The 20421-nt window shown below is 35.5% G+C and overlaps 3 protein-coding genes across 20 annotated transcripts; all 3 read left to right on the forward strand.

Annotated features, from left to right (window-relative positions):
- The first annotated feature begins 197 nt into the window (after window positions 1-197).
- On the forward strand, window positions 198-5833 carry LOC148239752 (uncharacterized). 6 transcript variants are annotated; one of them, XM_088211843.1, is made up of 6 exons: window positions 198-837; window positions 954-1005; window positions 1724-1787; window positions 2058-2115; window positions 2921-3037; window positions 3249-5833. In XM_088211843.1, exon 6 carries the CDS (start codon window positions 3396-3398, stop codon window positions 5592-5594), a length of 2199 nt encoding a protein of 732 aa, XP_088067969.1. In that variant the 5' UTR covers window positions 198-837; window positions 954-1005; window positions 1724-1787; window positions 2058-2115; window positions 2921-3037; window positions 3249-3395; the 3' UTR covers window positions 5595-5833. The 6 variants fall into 6 exon arrangements, with proteins under 6 accessions (XP_088067969.1, XP_088067968.1, XP_088067971.1 ...); XM_088211842.1 differs by having other exon boundaries at window positions 2921-2985; XM_088211845.1 differs by having other exon boundaries at window positions 1724-2115.
- A 1631-nt stretch (window positions 5834-7464) lies between these two features.
- LOC148239753 (uncharacterized) lies at window positions 7465-13126 on the forward strand. 7 transcript variants are annotated; one of them, XM_088211849.1, is made up of 6 exons: window positions 7465-8103; window positions 8227-8278; window positions 9017-9080; window positions 9351-9408; window positions 10214-10330; window positions 10542-13126. In XM_088211849.1, exon 6 carries the CDS (start codon window positions 10689-10691, stop codon window positions 12885-12887), a length of 2199 nt encoding a protein of 732 aa, XP_088067975.1. In that variant the 5' UTR covers window positions 7465-8103; window positions 8227-8278; window positions 9017-9080; window positions 9351-9408; window positions 10214-10330; window positions 10542-10688; the 3' UTR covers window positions 12888-13126. The 7 variants fall into 7 exon arrangements, 6 of the variants coding, with proteins under 6 accessions (XP_088067975.1, XP_088067974.1, XP_088067977.1 ...); XM_088211848.1 differs by having other exon boundaries at window positions 10214-10278; XM_088211851.1 differs by having other exon boundaries at window positions 9017-9408.
- Window positions 13127-14761: 1635 nt separating this feature from the next.
- On the forward strand, window positions 14762-20399 carry LOC148239754 (uncharacterized). Of its 7 annotated transcripts, none has more exons than XM_088211855.1 (6): window positions 14762-15396; window positions 15520-15571; window positions 16290-16353; window positions 16624-16681; window positions 17487-17603; window positions 17815-20399. In XM_088211855.1, the coding sequence occupies exon 6, from the start codon at window positions 17962-17964 to the stop codon at window positions 20158-20160; it is 2199 nt and encodes a 732-aa protein (XP_088067981.1). In that variant the 5' UTR covers window positions 14762-15396; window positions 15520-15571; window positions 16290-16353; window positions 16624-16681; window positions 17487-17603; window positions 17815-17961; the 3' UTR covers window positions 20161-20399. The 7 variants fall into 7 exon arrangements, 6 of the variants coding, with proteins under 6 accessions (XP_088067981.1, XP_088067980.1, XP_088067983.1 ...); XM_088211854.1 differs by having other exon boundaries at window positions 17487-17551; XM_088211857.1 differs by having other exon boundaries at window positions 16290-16681.
- Window positions 20400-20421: the final 22 nt, after the last annotated feature.

The following is a 20421-nucleotide window of genomic DNA, read 5'->3' on the forward strand; positions in this document are numbered from 1 at the left end:
ATAAGTATATGTAATAAATATATTTTATGCAATAAATACAAAGCTTGACTTGAGGGCCCAGTCAGAGACTGGATTAATAAATAATAAAAGAAAAAGCCCACCCCAAAATATGCTCAAGTAAATTTTTTTAATTAAAAAAAATATATATATTAATATATGTACATATGTATATATTGAAACAAATATAAAAATATAAATACGGGTTTTCGCTTGCATGTTTGGAAGATTTGCAGAGCCTCAGCCGCGTGGCCGACCACGGTCTCCTCCCGCTCCGCCAACCCTATCTCTCCCCTTATATATTCCTTCGACTCGTCAAATCCCCTTCTTATTCTCCTCCCTAGCAAGACTCGGCGGACCCGAAAACCTCATCTCACATTGTCTTCCCAAACCTCTCTGCTCATTCATCTCTGCTTCACCAACCCACTCTCTTCTCCGAATTCCCTCTCTTCTTCTCCCGATCAAACCATTCCGATCCTCATTTACCCACATTTCACAAAACCCTAGACTCCCCCTGCAACCCCAAACTCTCGCCGACAGCCGCCGCCACTTCCGGGGTGCTGCGGTTTTCTCCACCCAATAAATCTACTTACCTCTATCGCCCACCACCGTTTATCGCCGATCGTTCTCCTTTTTAATCTGGTTCTCTTTCCCTCCATTTCTCGCACCGTCCCAAACCCCATCACTTTAACCGCATTCTGTAACTGGTAAATATCTCCCTCATCAAAACCACCCGGCTTTTACCAAAACTCGAAACGTCAGCACCCATTCCCGACCCCGTACTCGTACCGATTCTCCCCTCCTGTTCCATCTTGCATGCTCAGCCTCTGACGATTTCAGGTCCAATTTTATACACTAGAGCTGGTTTTTTTTTTTTTTTTTTCCTTCTACTAGTCGTAACTTGTTGATGTTGGTTTAACCATTTTTTCTCATTTTTTGATATTTTTGGTTGACAGATTTCGCGCGTTACTTGACCGTGTCTTTGGAGTCTGAAGTTGCGAATTCACCGTATGGATAACAGTGTTTATATTTGTGCATGATGTCTTATTCTCATTTGAATGATCAGTTATGAGTTTTAGTCTTGTGATTCTTTTCTGCATATCGTTTTGAATAGTTTAGAACTGAACGTATTTTTTAAAAATTAAAAGAAAATAAAGTGTGTTTTAGTCTTTCCGTAATACTATTTTTTATCAACTTGATCTATTAAAAAGATGGGTGAAGGTCTAAACTTGATGTAATTTTTCCGTGAGAGTTACAGTGTTTGTGATTAACCTTATTTGGATATGAATTGAAAGAATTGAGATAGTGTCTTTAAAACCCTGCACGTACTACTTATGTGTATGTTTTGTTGCGTTTAAAAATAGATTATTTTATATATTTATTTTGTTTTTCTTAAGTAACAGAAGGTTCTGTGCTGAGATATTGAAGATGGAAGCTGAAGTTGTGGTCTTTAGATTTCTTTTATATATGTGTATCTACTCTCACTCGGATTTCAAATTTGATATATTAAGTTTTTGCCATCTTAATCAGCCGCTATCACCTTTTTATTTATTTTGAAAATCGAGTTTCTTGCAAAAGAAAAATCATTTATTAAATGCAACTCCTTATGATGTCATCTTAAAAGCTCGAGTTCTTTGTTTTACCATCATATCATGTTTTAATTCCCATGTCAAGAAGTAATTGACTTGTTTCCTTATGTTTGGTTTTTTATGTCTTGATGTATTAGAGTTTTAAATCAAAGACAAAGGCAGTTTGAATCCTATTAAGGCACGTGGGTATCAACTCCGAAGGTACACAAGGTTTTCTTTTTCTCATATTTTCTTTTGGTTCCCATATAAGAAAAGGAGAGAGTTTTGTTTGTATTTCATTCTCTTGGTTTATTGGGTCTTAAGATCCAAGAGAAGTCCTTATTGATGCATATCGATATTGTCTTTTATCAACTTAAAAGGCATTTTAGGTCTTGTTTTTTTATTTTGTTAACGTTTTTTTATATTCATTTTTAAGGATCAAGTAAATAATTTCTTTATTTTGGGATCTTAATCTTGGTTTATCTTGTTTAGATAATAGGTAATTTGTTAGGTGATGCATGTAGATATCGTGTTTGGGAGATTAAAAAAGGTACGATCTTCTTTTATTCTCGTATAAAAAAGTAATAAAATAATTTATTGTTTGGTAGATTCTTTTGGCTTGTTAGGTTTGAATGCAAAGATAATTGTTCATTGATGCACGTGGATGGTTTGTGATTGATAAGACGTACAGTCTTCTTGATGTCATGTTTTTTCGTACTTGAAATAAGCCAAAGAAGGAAAAAAGACGATAAAGATTAGTACTCGGAATGGAATGTTACGAGTATTATTATTGATATGGACGCACGTAGATGGTTTGTAACAGACAAGACGTTCAATGTTCTTGATTTCATGTTTTTTTTTTATACCTAAAATAAGACCCAAAAAAAAATCGCAAAGAATAATACTTTGACTACAATGTCATAAATATTATTATTCTTATTTACGCGCGTGGATATCGTGTTTGTCAACTTATAAGGTATATGGGGTTTACTTTTTCTCTTCATTATGAGTTTTGATTTCTATATCAAGAAACAAAGAAATAATTTCCATATACACGAGAAAAACATATTTTTGCAGTGGCCTGTCAGTACTTCAAATCACACACTCCGTAATTCATTTTCTGTTCATATAATTCCCTTCACTATACATGCCAAATAAATGATAGATATTATGGAGTTGACTGGAAACATTGAAATATATATTTTTTTTTCTCAATAATCTATATTTGTAGCAGTGAAATACTAATGTTCCTACCCAAACTTGAGAGACAAATATTGATTACAGATATCTATGATTGTTTACTTGCCCTTCGCGAAAAGGTGATAGTTTACTTATGCATTCTCTTTGTTAATCAGGTCTTAGATCAAAGACAAGTCCTCTTGTTGATGCTTGTGGATGTTGTGCTTCATCAATTTAAAAGGTATATAGGGCGTTCTTTTGTTCTCTTACCGTGAGCTGATCCCAATCTCAAGGTGCAAATAAATAGTTTCCTTATATTGGATTTACTCTCTTGGTTTATTTGGCTTTAAATTAAAAGTAATTCGTTATTGATTTATGTAGAAATATTTTGTTTGGTGCGATTAATAAAGTTTGTATATTTTTTTATTCTCATGTCGTGTTTGATTCTCATCTTAAGAAGCAAACAAATAGTTTCCTCATATTGGGTTCATTGTGGTTTGTCAGGTCTGAAGTCAAAAGAAGCTCTTTATTGATGCTCGTGGATATTGTGTTTTGCGATATTTAAGAGGGTTTTGTCTCCTATATATTCGGTTTTGTCATACTTTGAGTTCACCAAAGAAGGAAAACAGCCAAAGACAAATAATACTTGACATGGAATGTAATAGAGATGAGGCCGTCGGGGCAAAAGAGCTTTCAGAGAAGAAGTTTACTGAAAAGGACATTGCTGGAGCAAAAAAATGGGCTCTGAAGGCACATAAGTTGTATCCTAATCTTGATGGTCTTCCTCAATTGATTGCAACTTTTGACGTGTATTTATCTGCTCAGCAGAAGAAAAACGGGGTGGTTGACTGGTATGGAGTTATTGGTGTCGAACCATCAGCTGATAATGAGACAATCAAGAAACGGTATCATACTTTAGCTCTCTTTCTTCATCCTGATAAAAACAGATCTATTGGCGCAGAGGGAGCTTTTTCACTTTTATCAGAAGGATGGAATTTGTTGTCTGACGAAGCCAAGAGAATTGCATATGACCAGAAACGGAACTTAACAGGCATACGCTTAAATGTTCCAAACAAGGGATCAACATCAGCAACGCCAAGTAGCCAGGGTTCTTTCTATGGTTCTTCAAGCAACATCAATCCAAATACAATGAGTCAGAAGAGCAATTCTCCTCTCAGATCATCTGTGCCCCCTCATCCTGCATCGAGGACCTTTTGGACTTCCTGCATTTCTTGTAAAATGGACTTTGAATACTTCCAAACTTACCTGAACCGCAAGCTTCTATGCCCCAACTGCCGTCAGCCCTTTTTAGCTGTTGAGATACCAGCCCCACCGATAAAGGTCAATGACTCATCAGTCTTGCAGAGCTGTTTCATGCACGAGCAGAATTTTAACCCGCATAAAACAAGTGAACATTCTCATCAGTATATAATGAATGAAAACCCATCTGCTCGCGGGATGCCTCACGCAAGATCTACTGGCGTGAACTTATTAAATGCACGCACTAAAGCGAGCACTGATAGAAATGCTCCAGAACAGGTTGTCTCAACTGTCCAAGCTCAAGTTGTTGCTTTGCCGGTATTTGGACAATCAAAGGAAAGCCAAGGAGTCCTAACTTCTGATACGAGAGAGGATGCCTTTCAGATGAAAGCTCGTCGTGCTTATGAGAAACCAAGTTCTGGTTTATCCACTGGGTCAGCAAGAGGTGGTAAGTCTAAGAAGAGAAGATGGGTTGATGAAGATGGGAAGAATATTACTGTAGCAGGGATGGGTAATCTGGGTGCCACCGGTGTGAACTTATTAAATGCTTGCACTAAATCGAGCACGGATGACAATGCTCCAGAACAGGTTTTCTCAACTGCCAAAGCTCAAGTTGTTGCTTCGCCGGTATTTGGACAATCAAAGGAAAGCCAAGGAGTTCTAAGTTTTGATACGAGGGAGGATGCTTTTCAGATGAAAGCTCGCCGTGCCTATGAGAAACCAAGTTCTGGTTTATCCATTGGGTCAGCAAGAGGTGATAAGTCTAAGAAGATAAGATGGGTTGATGAAGATGGGAAGAATATTACTGTAGCAGGGACGGGTAATCTGGGTGCCACCGGTGTGAACTTATTAAATCCTTGCACTAAATCGGGCACTTATAGAAATGCTCCAGAACAGGTTTTTTCAACTGCTCAAACTCAAAGTTTTGTTTTGCCAGTATTTGGACCGTCAGAGGGAAGCCAAGGAGTCCTAACTTCTGATATGAAAGGGGATGCTTTTCAGATTAAAGCTCGTCATGCTTATGAGAAACCGGGTTCTTGTTTATCCATTGGGTCAGCAAGAGGCGACAAGTCTAAGAAGAAAAGATGGGTTGATGAACATGGGAAGAATGATACTGCAGCAGGGATGGCTAATCTGCTTGCCACCAGTGTGAATTTATTAAATGCATCATTTAGAAATGCTCGAGAACAGGTTTTCTCAACGGCTCAAGCTCAAGATTTTGTTTTGCCAGTACATGGACAATTAGAGAGAAATCAAGGAGTTCCAACTTCTGATATGAGAGAGGGTATTTTTAAGATGAAAGGTGGTCATGCTTATGAGAAATTAGGTTCTGGTTTATCCATTGGATCAGCGATAGGTGATAAGACTATGAAGAAAAGAATGGTAGATGAACGCAGGAAGGATAGTACTGCAGCGGGGATGGCTAATCGGATTCCAACCATAGTTGGTCTACCTGGATCTAGGAAGGAGGTTCCTGAGGCAGGAAAAGCAAACTCCCTTAATCGGAGAACTGGTAGGGCGCAACAGAAGACTCGTGATATGTTGATGATGAAGGGAAAACAGACAATTCTAAAACAACTTGATGGTTGAAGACTCATAATGCCCCTAGTGGCTGCGTAGAGCTTGATCCCGTTGCCATGCCTTTGGAACTTCTTCAGGTCTTAACTGAATCTCAGGTGAGATAAATGGAAGATGCAACTGAAAAGGCCGAGGAAGACAATTTAAATTACAACTTAAATGACTGTAAACATAAATATAAAATTCGTTGTTTTCACAACATAAGTATGTAAACTTGAAAATATAGAAATATATAAAATTTTATATTAAAATCGCTTTTCTGACATTAAAAATTTACATCAATATTCGTTCCGAAAATAAAACCAATGTGATTTAGAAACTACATTGCAATTTATACAATTTGCAGGTTGAAATTTTATAAAATATTGTAACAAAATTCAAACAAAAAGTAACTAAATGTTGTAAATATGTTGTCGTTTAAAGAAGTCTAATTGTCGATAAGTTTCATTGTCGATAGGGTTACGGTGCATGTCACCAGGCCATTACATATTTTTTTACATTTATTCCTCACATAAAATATACAAAATTCGAAATCATCTAAACTGATAGATAGTAATATGAAATTAAATCATTTCGTTACTTATATTATTAAAGAGATAAATATGATGGAGTTGGTATGATAGAGAATTTTTTTTTTTTCTTTGTAATTGAGGAAAAAATATTGATTCAAGTACCGAAACATCATTAAATAATTTTTAGAAAATAAAATAATAGACGATTAGTTAGTATTCAACACTAATATTTTTTACCATATCAAACTGAAATGCAAATAGATATTATCATTCTAAATGACATGATATAGATTTCACTTATAAAAAAATTTTATAAACAGATATGTTGAAAAAATGTCACTATAGAAAAATAAATAAATAAATAAATATACACGATGTAAATTTTCTTGACTTCAGCCAAAATCCCGTTAAACGTAAAATGAGTTGATTAACAAAATTATTGCATAATTGACACATCTAAAAGGTATATTATAATTATGTTACATGTTTAATGACATGATTATTTTATTGAAAATAAAATATCATAACTTTTAGTAAATGAACCAACATATCCAGAGAACTTATTAAATACCTGCATTAAATCGAGCAAAAGGTTCCAGAACAGGTTTTCTCAACTGCTCAAGCTCAAAGTTTTGCTTTGCCAGTATTTGAGCCGTCAAAGAGAAGCCAAGGAGTCCAAACTTCTTACATGAGAGAGAATGTTTTCATATTAAAACTCGTTACGGTTTCATATTTAATTGTATAAAGTGAACTTTTTCTGAATTAGATTTTTTATGATTTTATTTATGACAAATCACACGCATTTATCATTCTCATATCATGTTTTAATTCAGCAAGATTTTATTGAATTTATTGCTCCGTTAATTTATCAAAATTAAAATAAAAAATTAACTATTTATTTATAATTTTTATTTCTTAATTAATTCAACAAAATTTATAATTAAAATAGCAAACAAATTATTAAAATAATAAAAAATTTAATCCCTGACTCCTTTCGTCGTTCGATAACATTTTTCATAGCATTTCTAAACAAATTTAACAAAATCCTCCACTTTCGTTTATTTGCTTAGCTTAATCCTCTTGTTAGATTTTCATAATTAATTTTGTTATTTATTAATCTCTATTAACCTAACAAACCTCGTATACACTTAAAATCTAATATTTTAAAAAACATAAGTATATGTAATAAATATATTTTATGCAATAAATACAAAGCTTGACTTGAGGGCCCAGTCAGAGACTGGATTAATAAATAATAAAAGAAAAAGCCCACCCCAAAATATGCTCAAGTAAATTTTTTTAATTAAAAAAAAAATATATATTAATATATGTACATATGTATATATTGAAACAAATATAAAAATATAAATACGGGTTTTCGCTTGCATGTTTGGAAGATTTGCAGAGCCTCAGCCGCGTGGCCGACCACGGTCTCCTCCCGCTCCGCCAACCCTATCTCTCCCCTTATATATTCCTTCGACTCGTCAAATCCCCTTCTTATTCTCCTCCCTAGCAAGACTCGGCGGACCCGAAAACCTCATCTCACATTGTCTTCCCAAACCTCTCTGCTCATTCATCTCTGCTTCACCAACCCACTCTCTTCTCCGAATTCCCTCTCTTCTTCTCCCGATCAAACCATTCCGATCCTCATTTACCCACATTTCACAAAACCCTAGACTCCCCCTGCAACCCCAAACTCTCGCCGACAGCCGCCGCCACTTCCGGGGTGCTGCGGTTTTCTCCACCCAATAAATCTACTTACCTCTATCGCCCACCACCGTTTATCGCCGATCGTTCTCCTTTTTAATCTGGTTCTCTTTCCCTCCATTTCTCGCACCGTCCCAAACCCCATCACTTTAACCGCATTCTGTAACTGGTAAATATCTCCCTCATCAAAACCACCCGGCTTTTACCAAAACTCGAAACGTCAGCACCCATTCCCGACCCCGTACTCGTACCGATTCTCCCCTCCTGTTCCATCTTGCATGCTCAGCCTCTGACGATTTCAGGTCCAATTTTATACACTAGAGCTGGTTTTTTTTTTTTTTTTTTTTTTTTTCCTTCTACTAGTCGTAACTTGTTGATGTTGGTTTAACCATTTTTTCTCATTTTTTGATATTTTTGGTTGACAGATTTCGCGCGTTACTTGACCGTGTCTTTGGAGTCTGAAGTTGCGAATTCACCGTATGGATAACAGTGTTTATATTTGTGCATGATGTCTTATTCTCATTTGAATGATCAGTTATGAGTTTTAGTCTTGTGATTCTTTTCTGCATATCGTTTTGAATAGTTTAGAACTGAACGTATTTTTTAAAAATTAAAGGAAAATAAAGTGTGTTTTAGTCTTTCCGTAATACTATTTTTTATCAACTTGATCTATTAAAAAGATGGGTGAAGGTCTAAACTTGATGTAATTTTTCCGTGAGAGTTACAGTGTTTGTGATTAACCTTATTTGGATATGAATTGAAAGAATTGAGATAGTGTCTTTAAAACCCTGCACGTACTACTTATGTGTATGTTTTATTGTTCTCCTTGAACTTTTATTGCGTTTAAAAATAGATTATTTTATATATTTATTTTGTTTTTCTTGAGTAACAGAAGGTTCTGTGCTGAGATATTGAAGATGGAAGCTGAAGTTGTGGTCTTTAGATTTCTTTTATATATGTGTATCTACTCTCACTCGGATTTCAAATTTGATATATTAAGTTTTTGCCATCTTAATCAGCCGCTATCACCTTTTTATTTATTTTGAAAATCGAGTTTCTTGCAAAAGAAAAATCATTTATTAAATGCAACTCCTTATGATGTCATCTTAAAAGCTCGAGTTCTTTGTTTTACCATCATATCATGTTTTAATTCCCATGTCAAGAAGTAATTGACTTGTTTCCTTATGTTTGGTTTTTTATGTCTTGATGTATTAGAGTTTTAAATCAAAGACAAAGGCAGTTTGAATCCTATTAAGGCACGTGGGTATCAACTCCGAAGGTACACAAGGTTTTCTTTTTCTCATATTTTCTTTTGGTTCCCATATAAGAAAAGGAGAGAGTTTTGTTTGTATTTCATTCTCTTGGTTTATTGGGTCTTAAGATCCAAGAGAAGTCCTTATTGATGCATATCGATATTGTCTTTTATCAACTTAAAAGGCATTTTAGGTCTTGTTTTTTTATTTTGTTAACGTTTTTTTATATTCATTTTTAAGGATCAAGTAAATAATTTCTTTATTTTGGGATCTTAATCTTGGTTTATCTTGTTTAGATAATAGGTAATTTGTTAGGTGATGCATGTAGATATCGTGTTTGGGAGATTAAAAAAGGTACGATCTTCTTTTATTCTCGTATAAAAAAGTAATAAAATAATTTATTGTTTGGTAGATTCTTTTGGCTTGTTAGGTTTGAATGCAAAGATAATTGTTCATTGATGCACGTGGATGGTTTGTGATTGATAAGACGTACAGTCTTCTTGATGTCATGTTTTTTCGTACTTGAAATAAGCCAAAGAAGGAAAAAAGACGATAAAGATTAGTACTCGGAATGGAATGTTACGAGTATTATTATTGATATGGACGCACGTAGATGGTTTGTAACAGACAAGACGTTCAATGTTCTTGATTTCATGTTTTTTTTTTATACCTAAAATAAGACCCCAAAAAAAATCGCAAAGAATAATACTTTGACTACAATGTCATAAATATTATTATTCTTATTTACGCGCGTGGATATCGTGTTTGTCAACTTATAAGGTATATGGGGTTTACTTTTTCTCTTCATTATGAGTTTTGATTTCTATATCAAGAAACAAAGAAATAATTTCCATATACACGAGAAAAACATATTTTTGCAGTGGCCTGTCAGTACTTCAAATCACACACTCCGTAATTCATTTTCTGTTCATATAATTCCCTTCACTATACATGCCAAATAAATGATAGATATTATGGAGTTGACTGGAAACATTGAAATATATATTTTTTTTTCTCAATAATCTATATTTGTAGCAGTGAAATACTAATGTTCCTACCCAAACTTGAGAGACAAATATTGATTACAGATATCTATGATTGTTTACTTGCCCTTCGCGAAAAGGTGATAGTTTACTTATGCATTCTCTTTGTTAATCAGGTCTTAGATCAAAGACAAGTCCTCTTGTTGATGCTTGTGGATGTTGTGCTTCATCAATTTAAAAGGTATATAGGGCGTTCTTTTGTTCTCTTACCGTGAGCTGATCCCAATCTCAAGGTGCAAATAAATAGTTTCCTTATATTGGATTTACTCTCTTGGTTTATTTGGCTTTAAATTAAAAGTAATTCGTTATTGATTTATGTAGAAATATTTTGTTTGGTGCGATTAATAAAGTTTGTATATTTTTTTATTCTCATGTCGTGTTTGATTCTCATCTTAAGAAGCAAACAAATAGTTTCCTCATATTGGGTTCATTGTGGTTTGTCAGGTCTGAAGTCAAAAGAAGCTCTTTATTGATGCTCGTGGATATTGTGTTTTGCGATATTTAAGAGGGTTTTGTCTCCTATATATTCGGTTTTGTCATACTTTGAGTTCACCAAAGAAGGAAAACAGCCAAAGACAAATAATACTTGACATGGAATGTAATAGAGATGAGGCCGTCGGGGCAAAAGAGCTTTCAGAGAAGAAGTTTACTGAAAAGGACATTGCTGGAGCAAAAAAATGGGCTCTGAAGGCACATAAGTTGTATCCTAATCTTGATGGTCTTCCTCAATTGATTGCAACTTTTGACGTGTATTTATCTGCTCAGCAGAAGAAAAACGGGGTGGTTGACTGGTATGGAGTTATTGGTGTCGAACCATCAGCTGATAATGAGACAATCAAGAAACGGTATCATACTTTAGCTCTCTTTCTTCATCCTGATAAAAACAGATCTATTGGCGCAGAGGGAGCTTTTTCACTTTTATCAGAAGGATGGAATTTGTTGTCTGACGAAGCCAAGAGAATTGCATATGACCAGAAACGGAACTTAACAGGCATACGCTTAAATGTTCCAAACAAGGGATCAACATCAGCAACGCCAAGTAGCCAGGGTTCTTTCTATGGTTCTTCAAGCAACATCAATCCAAATACAATGAGTCAGAAGAGCAATTCTCCTCTCAGATCATCTGTGCCCCCTCATCCTGCATCGAGGACCTTTTGGACTTCCTGCATTTCTTGTAAAATGGACTTTGAATACTTCCAAACTTACCTGAACCGCAAGCTTCTATGCCCCAACTGCCGTCAGCCCTTTTTAGCTGTTGAGATACCAGCCCCACCGATAAAGGTCAATGACTCATCAGTCTTGCAGAGCTGTTTCATGCACGAGCAGAATTTTAACCCGCATAAAACAAGTGAACATTCTCATCAGTATATAATGAATGAAAACCCATCTGCTCGCGGGATGCCTCACGCAAGATCTACTGGCGTGAACTTATTAAATGCACGCACTAAAGCGAGCACTGATAGAAATGCTCCAGAACAGGTTGTCTCAACTGTCCAAGCTCAAGTTGTTGCTTTGCCGGTATTTGGACAATCAAAGGAAAGCCAAGGAGTCCTAACTTCTGATACGAGAGAGGATGCCTTTCAGATGAAAGCTCGTCGTGCTTATGAGAAACCAAGTTCTGGTTTATCCACTGGGTCAGCAAGAGGTGGTAAGTCTAAGAAGAGAAGATGGGTTGATGAAGATGGGAAGAATATTACTGTAGCAGGGATGGGTAATCTGGGTGCCACCGGTGTGAACTTATTAAATGCTTGCACTAAATCGAGCACGGATGACAATGCTCCAGAACAGGTTTTCTCAACTGCCAAAGCTCAAGTTGTTGCTTCGCCGGTATTTGGACAATCAAAGGAAAGCCAAGGAGTTCTAAGTTTTGATACGAGGGAGGATGCTTTTCAGATGAAAGCTCGCCGTGCCTATGAGAAACCAAGTTCTGGTTTATCCATTGGGTCAGCAAGAGGTGATAAGTCTAAGAAGATAAGATGGGTTGATGAAGATGGGAAGAATATTACTGTAGCAGGGACGGGTAATCTGGGTGCCACCGGTGTGAACTTATTAAATCCTTGCACTAAATCGGGCACTTATAGAAATGCTCCAGAACAGGTTTTTTCAACTGCTCAAACTCAAAGTTTTGTTTTGCCAGTATTTGGACCGTCAGAGGGAAGCCAAGGAGTCCTAACTTCTGATATGAAAGGGGATGCTTTTCAGATTAAAGCTCGTCATGCTTATGAGAAACCGGGTTCTGGTTTATCCATTGGGTCAGCAAGAGGCGACAAGTCTAAGAAGAAAAGATGGGTTGATGAACATGGGAAGAATGATACTGCAGCAGGGATGGCTAATCTGCTTGCCACCAGTGTGAATTTATTAAATGCATCATTTAGAAATGCTCGAGAACAGGTTTTCTCAACGGCTCAAGCTCAAGATTTTGTTTTGCCAGTACATGGACAATTAGAGAGAAATCAAGGAGTTCCAACTTCTGATATGAGAGAGGGTATTTTTAAGATGAAAGGTGGTCATGCTTATGAGAAATTAGGTTCTGGTTTATCCATTGGATCAGCGATAGGTGATAAGACTATGAAGAAAAGAATGGTAGATGAACGCAGGAAGGATAGTACTGCAGCGGGGATGGCTAATCGGATTCCAACCATAGCTGGTCTACCTGGATCTAGGAAGGAGGTTCCTGAGGCAGGAAAAGCAAACTCCCTTAATCGGAGAACTGGTAGGGCGCAACAGAAGACTCGTGATATGTTGATGATGAAGGGAAAACAGACAATTCTAAAACAACTTGATGGTTGAAGACTCATAATGCCCCTAGTGGCTGCGTAGAGCTTGATCCCGTTGCCATGCCTTTGGAACTTCTTCAGGTCTTAACTGAATCTCAGGTGAGATAAATGGAAGATGCAACTGAAAAGGCCGAGGAAGACAATTTAAATTACAACTTAAATGACTGTAAACATAAATATAAAATTCGTTGTTTTCACAACATAAGTATGTAAACTTGAAAATATAGAAATATATAAAATTTTATATTAAAATCGCTTTTCTGACATTAAAAATTTACATCAATATTCGTTCCGAAAATAAAACCAATGTGATTTAGAAACTACATTGCAATTTATACAATTTGCAGGTTGAAATTTTATAAAATATTGTAACAAAATTCAAACAAAAAGTAACTAAATGTTGTAAATATGTTGTCGTTTAAAGAAGTCTAATTGTCGATAAGTTTCATTGTCGATAGGGTTACGGTGCATGTCACCAGGCCATTACATATTTTTTTACATTTATTCCTCACATAAAATATACAAAATTCGAAATCATCTAAACTGATAGATAGTAATATGAAATTAAATCATTTCGTTACTTATATTATTAAAGAGATAAATATGATGGAGTTGGTATGATAGAGAATTTTTTTTTTTTCTTTGTAATTGAGGAAAAAATATTGATTCAAGTACCGAAACATCATTAAATAATTTTTAGAAAATAAAATAATAGACGATTAGTTAGTATTCAACACTAATATTTTTTACCATATCAAACTGAAATGCAAATAGATATTATCATTCTAAATGACATGATATAGATTTCACTTATAAAAAAATTTTATAAACAGATATGTTGAAAAAATGTCACTATAGAAAAATAAATAAATAAATAAATATACACGATGTAAATTTTCTTGACTTCAGCCAAAATCCCGTTAAACGTAAAATGAGTTGATTAACAAAATTATTGCATAATTGACACATCTAAAAGGTATATTATAATTATGTTACATGTTTAATGACATGATTATTTTATTGAAAATAAAATATCATAACTTTTAGTAAATGAACCAACATACCCAGAGAACTTATTAAATACCTGCATTAAATCGAGGAAAAGGTTCCAGAACAGGTTTTCTCAACTGCTCAAGCTCAAAGTTTTGCTTTGCCAGTATTTGAGCCGTCAAAGAGAAGCCAAGGAGTCCAAACTTCTTACATGAGAGAGAATGTTTTCATATTAAAACTCGTTACGGTTTCATATTTAATTGTATAAAGTGAACTTTTTCTGAATTAGATTTTTTATGATTTTATTTATGACAAATCACACGCATTTATCATTCTCATATCATGTTTTAATTCAGCAAGATTTTATTGAATTTATTGCTCCGTTAATTTATCAAAATTAAAATAAAAAATTAACTATTTATTTATAATTTTTATTTCTTAATTAATTCAACAAAATTTATAATTAAAATAGCAAACAAATTATTAAAATAATAAAAAATTTAATCCCTGACTCCTTTCGTCGTTCGATAACATTTTTCATAGCATTTCTAAACAAATTTAACAAAATCCTCCACTTTCGTTTATTTGCTTAGCTTAATCCTCTTGTTAGATTTTCATAATTAATTTTGTTATTTATTAATCTCTATTAACCTAACAAACCTCGTATACACTTAAAATCTAATATTTTAAAAAACATAAGTATATGTAATAAATATATTTTATGCAATAAATACAAAGCTTGACTTGAGGGCCCAGTAAGAGACTGGATTAATAAATAATAAAAGAAAAAGCCCACCCCAAAATATGCTCAAGTAAATTTTTTTAATTAAAAAAAATATATATATTAATATATGTACATATGTATATATTGAAACAAATATAAAAATATAAATACGGGTTTTCGCTTGCATGTTTGGAAGATTTGCAGAGCCTCAGCCGCGTGGCCGACCACGGTCTCCTCCCGCTCCGCCAACCCTATCTCTCCCCTTATATATTCCTTCGACTCGTCAAATCCCCTTCTTATTCTCCTCCCTAGCAAGACTCGGCGGACCCGAAAACCTCATCTCACATTGTCTTCCCAAACCTCTCTGCTCATTCATCTCTGCTTCACCAACCCACTCTCTTCTCCGAATTCCCTCTCTTCTTCTCCCGATCAAACCATTCCGATCCTCATTTACCCACATTTCACAAAACCCTAGACTCCCCCTGCAACCCCAAACTCTCGCCGACAGCCGCCGCCACTTCCGGGGTGCTGCGGTTTTCTCCACCCAATAAATCTACTTACCTCTATCGCCCACCACCGTTTATCGCCGATCGTTCTCCTTTTTAATCTGGTTCTCTTTCCCTCCATTTCTCGCACCGTCCCAAACCCCATCACTTTAACCGCATTCTGTAACTGGTAAATATCTCCCTCATCAAAACCACCCGGCTTTTACCAAAACTCGAAACGTCAGCACCCATTCCCGACCCCGTACTCGTACCGATTCTCCCCTCCTGTTCCATCTTGCATGCTCAGCCTCTGACGATTTCAGGTCCAATTTTATACACTAGAGCTGGTTTTTTTTTTTTTTTTTTTTTTTTTCCTTCTACTAGTCGTAACTTGTTGATGTTGGTTTAACCATTTTTTCTCATTTTTTGATATTTTTGGTTGACAGATTTCGCGCGTTACTTGACCGTGTCTTTGGAGTCTGAAGTTGCGAATTCACCGTATGGATAACAGTGTTTATATTTGTGCATGATGTCTTATTCTCATTTGAATGATCAGTTATGAGTTTTAGTCTTGTGATTCTTTTCTGCATATCGTTTTGAATAGTTTAGAACTGAACGTATTTTTTAAAAATTAAAAGAAAATAAAGTGTGTTTTAGTCTTTCCGTAATACTATTTTTTATCAACTTGATCTATTAAAAAGATGGGTGAAGGTCTAAACTTGATGTAATTTTTCCGTGAGAGTTACAGTGTTTGTGATTAACCTTATTTGGATATGAATTGAAAGAATTGAGATAGTGTCTTTAAAACCCTGCACGTACTACTTATGTGTATGTTTTGTTGCGTTTAAAAATAGATTATTTTATATATTTATTTTGTTTTTCTTAAGTAACAGAAGGTTCTGTGCTGAGATATTGAAGATGGAAGCTGAAGTTGTGGTCTTTAGATTTCTTTTATATATGTGTATCTACTCTCACTCGGATTTCAAATTTGATATATTAAGTTTTTGCCATCTTAATCAGCCGCTATCACCTTTTTATTTATTTTGAAAATCGAGTTTCTTGCAAAAGAAAAATCATTTATTAAATGCAACTCCTTATGATGTCATCTTAAAAGCTCGAGTTCTTTGTTTTACCATCATATCATGTTTTAATTCCCATGTCAAGAAGTAATTGACTTGTTTCCTTATGTTTGGTTTTTTATGTCTTGATGTATTAGAGTTTTAAATCAAAGACAAAGGCAGTTTGAATCCTATTAAGGCACGTGGGTATCAACTCCGAAGGTACACAAGGTTTTCTTTTTCTCATATTTTCTTTTGGTTCCCATATAAGAAAAGGAGAGAGTTTTGTTTGTATTTCATTCTCTTGGTTTATTGGGTCTTAAGATCCAAGAGAAGTCCTTATTGATGCATATCGATATTGTCTTTTATCAACTTAAAAGGCATTTTAGGTCTTGTTTTTTTATTTTGTTAACGTTTTTTTATATTCATTTTTAAGGATCAAGTAAATAATTTCTTTATTTTGGGATCTTAATCTTGGTTTATCTTGTTTAGATAATAGGTAATTTGTTAGGTGATGCATGTAGATATCGTGTTTGGGAGATTAAAAAAGGTACGATCTTCTTTTATTCTCGTATAAAAAAGTAATAAAATAATTTATTGTTTGGTAGATTCTTTTGGCTTGTTAGGTTTGAATGCAAAGATAATTGTTCATTGATGCACGTGGATGGTTTGTGATTGATAAGACGTACAGTCTTCTTGATGTCATGTTTTTTCGTACTTGAAATAAGCCAAAGAAGGAAAAAAGACGATAAAGATTAGTACTCGGAATGGAATGTTACGAGTATTATTATTGATATGGACGCACGTAGATGGTTTGTAACAGACAAGACGTTCAATGTTCTTGATTTCATGTTTTTTTTTTATACCTAAAATAAGACCCCAAAAAAAATCGCAAAGAATAATACTTTGACTACAATGTCATAAATATTATTATTCTTATTTACGCGCGTGGATATCGTGTTTGTCAACTTATAAGGTATATGGGGTTTACTTTTTCTCTTCATTATGAGTTTTGATTTCTATATCAAGAAACAAAGAAATAATTTCCATATACACGAGAAAAACATATTTTTGCAGTGGCCTGTCAGTACTTCAAATCACACACTCCGTAATTCATTTTCTGTTCATATAATTCCCTTCACTATACATGCCAAATAAATGATAGATATTATGGAGTTGACTGGAAACATTGAAATATATATTTTTTTTTCTCAATAATCTATATTTGTAGCAGTGAAATACTAATGTTCCTACCCAAACTTGAGAGACAAATATTGATTACAGATATCTATGATTGTTTACTTGCCCTTCGCGAAAAGGTGATAGTTTACTTATGCATTCTCTTTGTTAATCAGGTCTTAGATCAAAGACAAGTCCTCTTGTTGATGCTTGTGGATGTTGTGCTTCATCAATTTAAAAGGTATATAGGGCGTTCTTTTGTTCTCTTACCGTGAGCTGATCCCAATCTCAAGGTGCAAATAAATAGTTTCCTTATATTGGATTTACTCTCTTGGTTTATTTGGCTTTAAATTAAAAGTAATTCGTTATTGATTTATGTAGAAATATTTTGTTTGGTGCGATTAATAAAGTTTGTATATTTTTTTATTCTCATGTCGTGTTTGATTCTCATCTTAAGAAGCAAACAAATAGTTTCCTCATATTGGGTTCATTGTGGTTTGTCAGGTCTGAAGTCAAAAGAAGCTCTTTATTGATGCTCGTGGATATTGTGTTTTGCGATATTTAAGAGGGTTTTGTCTCCTATATATTCGGTTTTGTCATACTTTGAGTTCACCAAAGAAGGAAAACAGCCAAAGACAAATAATACTTGACATGGAATGTAATAGAGATGAGGCCGTCGGGGCAAAAGAGCTTTCAGAGAAGAAGTTTACTGAAAAGGACATTGCTGGAGCAAAAAAATGGGCTCTGAAGGCACATAAGTTGTATCCTAATCTTGATGGTCTTCCTCAATTGATTGCAACTTTTGACGTGTATTTATCTGCTCAGCAGAAGAAAAACGGGGTGGTTGACTGGTATGGAGTTATTGGTGTCGAACCATCAGCTGATAATGAGACAATCAAGAAACGGTATCATACTTTAGCTCTCTTTCTTCATCCTGATAAAAACAGATCTATTGGCGCAGAGGGAGCTTTTTCACTTTTATCAGAAGGATGGAATTTGTTGTCTGACGAAGCCAAGAGAATTGCATATGACCAGAAACGGAACTTAACAGGCATACGCTTAAATGTTCCAAACAAGGGATCAACATCAGCAACGCCAAGTAGCCAGGGTTCTTTCTATGGTTCTTCAAGCAACATCAATCCAAATACAATGAGTCAGAAGAGCAATTCTCCTCTCAGATCATCTGTGCCCCCTCATCCTGCATCGAGGACCTTTTGGACTTCCTGCATTTCTTGTAAAATGGACTTTGAATACTTCCAAACTTACCTGAACCGCAAGCTTCTATGCCCCAACTGCCGTCAGCCCTTTTTAGCTGTTGAGATACCAGCCCCACCGATAAAGGTCAATGACTCATCAGTCTTGCAGAGCTGTTTCATGCACGAGCAGAATTTTAACCCGCATAAAACAAGTGAACATTCTCATCAGTATATAATGAATGAAAACCCATCTGCTCGCGGGATGCCTCACGCAAGATCTACTGGCGTGAACTTATTAAATGCACGCACTAAAGCGAGCACTGATAGAAATGCTTCAGAACAGGTTGTCTCAACTGTCCAAGCTCAAGTTGTTGCTTTGCCGGTATTTGGACAATCAAAGGAAAGCCAAGGAGTCCTAACTTCTGATACGAGAGAGGATGCCTTTCAGATGAAAGCTCGTCGTGCTTATGAGAAACCAAGTTCTGGTTTATCCACTGGGTCAGCAAGAGGTGGTAAGTCTAAGAAGAGAAGATGGGTTGATGAAGATGGGAAGAATATTACTGTAGCAGGGATGGGTAATCTGGGTGCCACCGGTGTGAACTTATTAAATGCTTGCACTAAATCGAGCACGGATGACAATGCTCCAGAACAGGTTTTCTCAACTGCCAAAGCTCAAGTTGTTGCTTCGCCGGTATTTGGACAATCAAAGGAAAGCCAAGGAGTTCTAAGTTTTGATACGAGGGAGGATGCTTTTCAGATGAAAGCTCGCCGTGCCTATGAGAAACCAAGTTCTGGTTTATCCATTGGGTCAGCAAGAGGTGATAAGTCTAAGAAGATAAGATGGGTTGATGAAGATGGGAAGAATATTACTGTAGCAGGGACGGGTAATCTGGGTGCCACCGGTGTGAACTTATTAAATCCTTGCACTAAATCGGGCACTTATAGAAATGCTCCAGAACAGGTTTTTTCAACTGCTCAAACTCAAAGTTTTGTTTTGCCAGTATTTGGACCGTCAGAGGGAAGCCAAGGAGTCCTAACTTCTGATATGAAAGGGGATGCTTTTCAGATTAAAGCTCGTCATGCTTATGAGAAACCGGGTTCTTGTTTATCCATTGGGTCAGCAAGAGGCGACAAGTCTAAGAAGAAAAGATGGGTTGATGAACATGGGAAGAATGATACTGCAGCAGGGATGGCTAATCTGCTTGCCACCAGTGTGAATTTATTAAATGCATCATTTAGAAATGCTCGAGAACAGGTTTTCTCAACGGCTCAAGCTCAAGATTTTGTTTTGCCAGTACATGGACAATTAGAGAGAAATCAAGGAGTTCCAACTTCTGATATGAGAGAGGGTATTTTTAAGATGAAAGGTGGTCATGCTTATGAGAAATTAGGTTCTGGTTTATCCATTGGATCAGCGATAGGTGATAAGACTATGAAGAAAAGAATGGTAGATGAACGCAGGAAGGATAGTACTGCAGCGGGGATGGCTAATCGGATTCCAACCATAGCTGGTCTACTTGGATCTAGGAAGGAGGTTCCTGAGGCAGGAAAAGCAAACTCCCTTAATCGGAGAACTGGTAGGGCGCAACAGAAGACTCGTGATATGTTGATGATGAAGGGAAAACAGACAATTCTAAAACAACTTGATGGTTGAAGACTCATAATGCCCCTAGTGGCTGCGTAGAGCTTGATCCCGTTGCCATGCCTTTGGAACTTCTTCAGGTCTTAACTGAATCTCAGGTGAGATAAATGGAAGATGCAACTGAAAAGGCCGAGGAAGACAATTTAAATTACAACTTAAATGACTGTAAACATAAATATAAAATTCGTTGTTTTCACAACATAAGTATGTAAACTTGAAAATATAGAAATATATAAAATTTTATATTAAAATCGCTTTTCTGACATTAAAAAT

The sequence above is a fragment of the Carica papaya genome, chromosome 9 (assembly GCF_054855325.1).
Source record: "Carica papaya isolate Zhongbai chromosome 9, ASM5485532v1, whole genome shotgun sequence".
Taxonomy (NCBI): domain Eukaryota; kingdom Viridiplantae; phylum Streptophyta; class Magnoliopsida; order Brassicales; family Caricaceae; genus Carica; species Carica papaya.